At 43.6% G+C, this 6702-nt stretch overlaps 2 protein-coding genes across 4 annotated transcripts; one reads left to right on the plus strand and one right to left on the minus strand.

The window, feature by feature from the left end:
• Positions 1–1151: 1151 nt before the first annotated feature.
• Positions 1152–3733, minus strand: trappc1 (trafficking protein particle complex subunit 1). 3 transcript variants are annotated; one of them, XM_080023762.1, is made up of 5 exons: positions 3705–3733; positions 3023–3121; positions 2787–2857; positions 2053–2191; positions 1152–1881 (listed from the first exon to the last, which is right to left on the minus strand). In XM_080023762.1, the coding sequence occupies exons 2-5, from the start codon at positions 3119–3121 to the stop codon at positions 1759–1761; spliced, it is 432 nt and encodes a 143-aa protein (XP_079879888.1). In that variant the 5' UTR covers positions 3705–3733; the 3' UTR covers positions 1152–1758. The 3 variants fall into 3 exon arrangements, with proteins under 3 accessions (XP_079879888.1, XP_079879889.1, XP_079879890.1); XM_080023763.1 differs by having other exon boundaries at positions 3719–3725; XM_080023764.1 differs by lacking the exon at positions 3705–3733 and adding an exon at positions 3577–3643.
• Positions 3734–4208: 475 nt separating this feature from the next.
• psmb6 (proteasome 20S subunit beta 6) lies at positions 4209–6257 on the plus strand. The gene is made up of 7 exons (XM_080023755.1): positions 4209–4331; positions 4637–4704; positions 4786–4851; positions 4982–5047; positions 5341–5470; positions 5548–5692; positions 6078–6257. Exons 1-7 carry the CDS (start codon positions 4236–4238, stop codon positions 6203–6205), a joined length of 699 nt encoding a protein of 232 aa, XP_079879881.1. The 5' UTR covers positions 4209–4235; the 3' UTR covers positions 6206–6257.
• Positions 6258–6702: the final 445 nt, after the last annotated feature.

The following is a 6702-nucleotide window of genomic DNA, read 5'->3' on the forward strand; positions in this document are numbered from 1 at the left end:
AGACAGAGTATTGATTTGAAAACATTTAATAACTCTCGTAAGAGCTGAGAAAAATACTTCCACAACAACGGAGGGAACTATTTGTCCTAAAAATAAAAACTTTACCTATTTACTGTTATTAATGTGAAATTGGACACATCCAGTGTCGGAAATTACGGGGCGGACAGGGGGGGTCGGGACCCCACCCTTCCTGGGATAAACACAGAGTTGCCCCCCTCTATATATAATTGTTAAGATAACTATATAATTTTATATAGCTTTGCGCCCCGATTGCTCCCTCTCTGACGGTGGACTGTGCCCATGGCGCGTCTGCGATGGGGCGCCCGTGAACGGTGTCGCAAAACAGTGTAGATGGAGGTTATTTTAATTTAATCCGTTTCCTTATGGAACGAAACAAGTACTGTGCATAATGGGGACACACTCTCCGTCACTCTATTTTACCCGAGTAGAATGGGTCATTAGCAAGGAGACAGACAGCTTTCACTGTTATGCTGATGATACCCAGCTATACACGCCCTAAGAACCCCCGCAATTGTTGTATACTCTTGAGGCGTGTCTTGTTGAAATTAAACGGGTGATGTCTTGTTATTTCTTGCTTCTCAAACTCCGAGAACCTCTGAGCTGTACCATCAGCAAAAAATGTCAGAGTTATATTTGACGCCACTCTCTCTTTTCAACTGAAGATTAAAGAACATTACCAGAACTACATGCATCATGTGTATGTGTCTTTTTAAAAGACAGATGGGCATCCAGCTGCTTGTGTGTGTGTGTGTGTGTGTGTCTCGATAATCTGAGGTCAGACAGAAGGTAGAATGGGTTGGTGTGTTTAACGGTCGGTTACATGTGCATGGCTCCAACACACATATGCGGTCGGGACCAGTTGTTTGTCAGGGTAATATAAAATGGTGCCGTCTTTATTCAAATCTTCCGTTGTTCATCTTCACGGAGGCAAAAAAAAAAAAAAGGAAAGAAGCTATAGCATAACAATATAATCTGACGGATTACCACTCTAAAGACATTTTCTATCTCATTAAACCGCTGGATGTGTTTCTGTGTTATGAATCTATTATCCTATCATTTAGTCTTTATCATTCCTTCATTTGCATTCTCACATAATTCAATATTCACACACACACACACACACACACACACACGGTCCAGTAGGAGTTTTTATTTTTTACATTGAATCATCTCATATTTTATAAGATATTGGTCTTTGAACCTTTCAAATAAGTCCAAATATTTGTTTATATCGTTTACAGGAAATTCTGATGTCATAAACATGTCAAATGTTGTCACACCAACACTAAATAAACAAGAAAAAAACAAACAAAAAAAAAAACACAACACACACAAAGATATTAATATTTACAACAAAATGATCACGCCAGTCCTCTGGAACAGTGTTTATGTGTTGTTGGCATGGGTTAAGTATGTGCTCAGTGAGTGTTTAGCGTGTGGTCAGCCTGTGGTGAGCCTGTGGTGAGCCTGTGGTCAGCCTGTGGTCAGCCTGTGGTCAGTCTGTGGTCAGCCTGTGGTCAGCCTGTGGTCAGCCTGTGGTGAGTCTGTGGTCAGCCTGTGGTCAGCCTGTGGTCAGCCTGTGGTCAGCCTGTGGTGAGTCTGTGGTCAGCCTGTGGTCAGCCTGTGGTCAGCGTGTGGTGAGCGTGTGGTGAGCGTGAGGTGAGCGTGAGGTGAGCGTGAGGTGAGCGTGAGGTGAGCTTGCGGTGAGCATGTTACTAGTGTGTTGTTAGCGTGTGGTTACGCTGCTCTGTAGTACGGCAGTGACTTGATGAATGCGTCCAGTCGGCTGGTGAACAGCTCACTCTGCAGAGAGTCTCCCAGCATGCACTGCGGGTTCTTCACAATGTATTCTACATAGAGCTGAGAGAGACAGACAGACAGACAGACAGACAGACAGTTAATAGTATAAACGATGTATAATGTAGTCTAGTATCTAATCTTAAAAAGTCTTATCAGATTAAACTTTCCCACAGTAAATTACTTTTTTCTTGCTGAAATTAATGACAGGCAGGCATTTTGAAGCTGTCTTACTGTGCTGTAGATGTGAGACAGGGTGTCTCTGGCATTGGAGACAGACAGGTCTGTGTTCATGATGAATTTGAGTCCCGTGGGAGTTTCGTAGTAATGCAGTTTGTACCTGCTGGTCTGAAAGGACAGGAAGCCGTCTTTCCTGCACGGCTGCTAAGGACACAGCGAGGCAAGAGTGAGACAGGTAGTGCAGGCACTAAGGCTTCAGGAACTAAATTCAAAATTCGAATAGAATTTGAATGTAAAAACAAAACAAAACACTATTTGAATGCTGAAATTGCCTTTTGATTGTGTATGTTTTTTTTTAATAAATAACACATAATTGATTATAAATTGATTGTAAATGTTTTCATCACTTTCATTGTGTGAATCAATTCACATGTGCTGAAAAACAAAAGTTAAATATTAGTTCATCCAGTGTGTTGCACAGTGAACGCACAATAGAGAGAGATATTCCCGGCTGCAGGAAACGGCAGCAGGAAACGGAGTAAATTAAATACATTTAGAATTTTTATTTGCTTTGTTTGGAGCAAAGGTTGCTCCGATCGGAGCTGCGGAACCGTGCATAACGCCCGCCTGTACAAAATTTGAGCAATAAAATTGTGATTATTAAAAATAATAAAGCATACAAATTTGAATGGGATTACGGGGGCATATCTGCGGCCCTTGCAGACTGACAGTTTTTTCCTGAACAGACAGACAGGCGGGCAGACAGAGAGACAGGTAGTAAAGGATACATGTCCACAGGAGACATTTTACTGACGAAGGACCTGATGGAGAACAGCATGCCATACATCAGCTTGAACTCCTGGGCGAGAGACATAGGGAGAGAGCGACATTACAAAATCCCGCCTGTGCTCGTCGTGCTGATAGAGTTCCTCCACATCAATCCGTCTTCCACAAATCGAATCTAATCTAATGTTGTCTGGTCTACTTGAATATAGTCTGGTCCAGTCTGGTCTAATCTGGTCACCTCTTCCTTGGAGATCCCTGCCTGCTTCTTTCGGTTCCACTCGCTGTAATGGAGGCAGGTGCCATTGCGGTCGAAGATGTACAAGTTGTGGACTGTCATCTGGAAAACACGCGCGTGCACACACACACACACACACACCCACACACACGGTTATTTAGTGTCGTCAGATCTTCTAATAGATAGATGGACAGATAGATATGGTGTTAAAGCAGCTCAAATCAAAACAACGGGCGATAATAATGAAGTAGAGACATAGAAAGCAATTGCCAAAACACAACAAACCTAAAAAAAAACTTCACGCTGTAAAAAAAAATGTACAGGTTTGCAAACATATATACATATATACAATTAAATCAGTACACACACCCACACACACACACACACACACATATATATATATATATATATATATATATATATATATATATATATATATATATATATTTATTTATATATATATTTGTGTACGTATGTGTGTGTTATATCCAGTAACGTTTGCTTTCTGCACAGGTTAATAATATATTACAGAATTATTAAGTATACAGAATTACAACCTAATATATTAAAGAGTTATTGAGTAAACATTAGTGGTCTATAGGTCCTATAACGCGTTCGACCGTGTCCGTACGAAGGAAACAAGAGCGCATCAAGTCATGAGAAGAACTTAAAAAGCTTCCTGCACCTCGGTGTTGTTACCTTCCACTTCCTGGTTGTCGCGGAGCTCAGGACCCCGCCGGGAAGAAGAGCTGTCTGCGTAGATTGCCTGCCGAAGCCGCGAGCTAATTTTAAAGCTTGGAAACAAGCTGAAAGATTTTTTTACTTAATCTTGACGCACCACTTGAACCTCATCCGTATTTTAATATATACTTAAGGTTATGAAATAACCGTATGAGAAGTTTTTGGTTATGCTGCAATCAAGACAAATTCGGAAAAAAAAACGTAACCCGCAGGAGAACGTATTATTGGAGTATCATTATTCGAGAGTATATTATGATTATGATTATGATTATGATGATTATTATTATTATTATATCATCATCTATCGCCAGAATTGTGTGTGTGTCTGTTGTTGAATAGTAAATGTACATTGTACGTGCTGGTTTTGGTTTTTTTTTCCCCCCCAAGGCCCCTTCGGGGCTCTCTGAAGCTCGCAGTTTCCCGATCTCCCATAGGATTCGAACGCAGCATCATCACTCGACTCACACCGACCAAGATGGCTGCCGCTGCAACAATGGTGCCGTTCGGGCAGCAAGTTAGTTCAAACGACGCCATGGTTCCAGACTGGACCAGCAAGGAAGTCAGCACCGGGGTGAGTGTGGTCCCGGTCGATCCAGACGCGGGCCCCTGGTCGCACAATATGATCCCGACGGGGTGGTTCGGTGGTCGGACAGCGGCTGAATGAGACAGCAACTTCGCCAGCTAGCTAGAGACGCTACAGCTAAATGTGTTTGATACGTGAAGTTAATTTTTTATACGTTTACTCTTCGGGAAACGAAACTAAGTTCAGCAGTTTAAGTTACGAACGTTACGTCATTTCAATCGCACTTCAACCTTTTATTTGTGTGTGTGTGTGTGTGTGTGTGTGTGTGTGTGTGTGTGTGTGTGTGTTGACAGACGACCATCATGGCCGTGGAGTATGACGGAGGAGTGGTGATCGGTGCAGATTCCCGGACCACCACAGGGTGAGTCGGTGTGGACCCCGGAGTTGCCGCCGAAACACCCTGAGCCGCAACGTTTTAATTCGATCTCCGTCTCTCTCCCAGGGCTTACATTGCCAACCGGGTGACGGACAAACTGACTCCCATCCACGACCGGATCTTCTGCTGCAGGTCTGTTCTGGTTTGATTGCAGTTCCTGTGTGTGTGTGTGTGTGTGTGTGTGTGTGTGTGTGTGTGTGTGTGTGTGTGTGTGTGTGTGTGTTTCCAGGTCTGGTTCTAATGTGTGTGTGTGTTTTTCCAGGTCTGGTTCTGCTGCTGACACTCAAGCCATCGCTGACGTGGTGACTTACCAGCTGGGCTTTCACAGGTACACACACGTTTGTTTTTTGTACATTTTTAGGTTTGTATTTCTTCATTGGGTGAGTTGTACATTACAATTCTTTACTGTTAATTGTTTTGGGGTTTTTTTTGTAAATTGCTCCTGTTTGAGTATTTCATTGTTGTTTTTAGGTTTATTGTGCATTACTAGCTTTCTCTAGTTGTTTTGATAATTCATTTTTTTGTTTTTTGGCTTATTTGTAGATTTTTGTGTTCATCGTATGTTGCCAAATTCTCCCGCTGAATCTCGTAGTGTGTGTGCGTCTCCGTCTCCGTCTCCAGCATCGAGCTGGACGAGCCCCCGCTGGTGGAAACGGCCGCCAACCTGTTCAGGGCCAGCTGCTACAGATACCGGGAGGAGCTGACGGCCGGAATCATCGTGGCGGGATGGGACAAGAGGCACGGGGGGCAGGTAGCGCGCACGGCCGCTTCCTCCGCATTTTTGCCGCGTCGGCCTTGCTCGAAAAACAATGTGATCTTTTTCCCAAGGTTTACTCAGTCCCCATCGGAGGGATGTCGGTCAGACAGCCCGTGTCCATCGGCGGCAGCGGGAGCACCTACATCTACGGCTTCATGGATTCAAACTACAAAACGGGGATGACCAAAGAGCAGTGTCTAGAGCTCACAGCCACTGGTAAAGTCCCAGTTGCACCCGTCTAACCCGGAACTTGTCTCAGATTAAAAAATAAATTCCATTAAGTTGTCGTGACTGACGTGTCCACCAGCGTATCGCTGCATTCAAGTCCTGCGGGAGAGGGGCAACTGTAGGCTCCACAGAGCTTCAAAGTCCTGTCGGTGAAAATAAAATAAAAATACAAATTGCTTTGTATCAAAACAGGAAACTGTCTGTTTGGCAAAAATAATAATAGCCTGAAAAGAATCCACAGTTGGATACATAAAGACAGCCGTGACCGTCACAGGCTGTGCCTGGCGTAAATTCCCTCATCACTTGAATGCAGCACAGGGCCAGCGTAGCGACTAAGCTCATCTTCCTGCTCCTGTCTCACCCCCGTTCGCAGCGCTGTCCCTGGCCATGGAGAGAGACGGCTCCAGCGGGGGCGTGGTGAGGCTGGCGGCCATCTCCAAGGACGGCGTAGAGAGGAGGGTGATCCTGGGAAACGAGCTGCCCAAGTTCTCCACACACTGACCGCACACGCACACACACACACTGAGTGATTTGTATTCAAATAAAATCTGTTCAAATAAGCCGTTGGACTCGTGTTTATTTTTTATTTTTTTTAAAGCTTGGATCAGCTTCAAACCTCGGAGCATGTTTGGAATAGGTGGAAATACCAGTTTATATTCGATAGCTTACATATACATATTTTAGGCTCATATTTATTGTTTACCCATAGGTCTTTGTCAATATTTTGTTAATTTTTAGGTTTATTTAAATTCTCTCAACCTCTTACGGTACAAGCAAGAAGTTTGATTTAAACGTAGACATGAACACAGTTTTTGAACAAACAGATTACATTAAAAGGCCGGTTGAGAAAATGACGACCGAGTTTAAATACAGTTTAAAAGGAACTGAAGCTGTGCTTGAAATCGGGTTGTGAAGTTCCCACCCGATGGGGGGGGGGGTTAAAATGTGTGATTCTCGTTCCATACCTTATATCTGCATTCCTATTGGCCGCATTCTAA

Source organism: Zeus faber, assembly GCF_960531495.2.
Source record: "Zeus faber genome assembly, chromosome: 22".
NCBI classification, from domain to species: Eukaryota; Metazoa; Chordata; class Actinopteri; order Zeiformes; family Zeidae; genus Zeus; species Zeus faber.

What these genes read in the sequence shown, in the direction of transcription:
- psmb6 (XM_080023755.1), top strand. Translation starts at nt 4,236, where the DNA reads ATGGCTGCCGCTGCAACAATGGTGCCGTTCGGGCAGCAAGTTAGTTCA. An exon ending in GCAAGGAAGTCAGCACCGGG is followed by an intron (nt 4,332 to 4,636) that starts GTGAGTGTGGTC and finishes GTGTGTTGACAG; the next exon opens with ACGACCATCATGGCCGTGGA. An exon ending in GACCGGATCTTCTGCTGCAG is followed by an intron (nt 4,852 to 4,981) that starts GTCTGTTCTGGT and finishes GTGTTTTTCCAG; the next exon opens with GTCTGGTTCTGCTGCTGACA.
- trappc1 (XM_080023762.1), bottom strand. Translation starts at nt 3,121, where the DNA reads ATGACAGTCCACAACTTGTACATCTTCGACCGCAATGGCACCTGCCTC. An exon ending in CAGGGATCTCCAAGGAAGAG is followed by an intron (nt 2,858 to 3,022) that starts GTGACCAGATTA and finishes TCTCTCGCCCAG; the next exon opens with GAGTTCAAGCTGATGTATGG. An exon ending in AAAATGTCTCCTGTGGACAT is followed by an intron (nt 2,192 to 2,786) that starts GTATCCTTTACT and finishes GCAGCCGTGCAG; the next exon opens with GAAAGACGGCTTCCTGTCCT.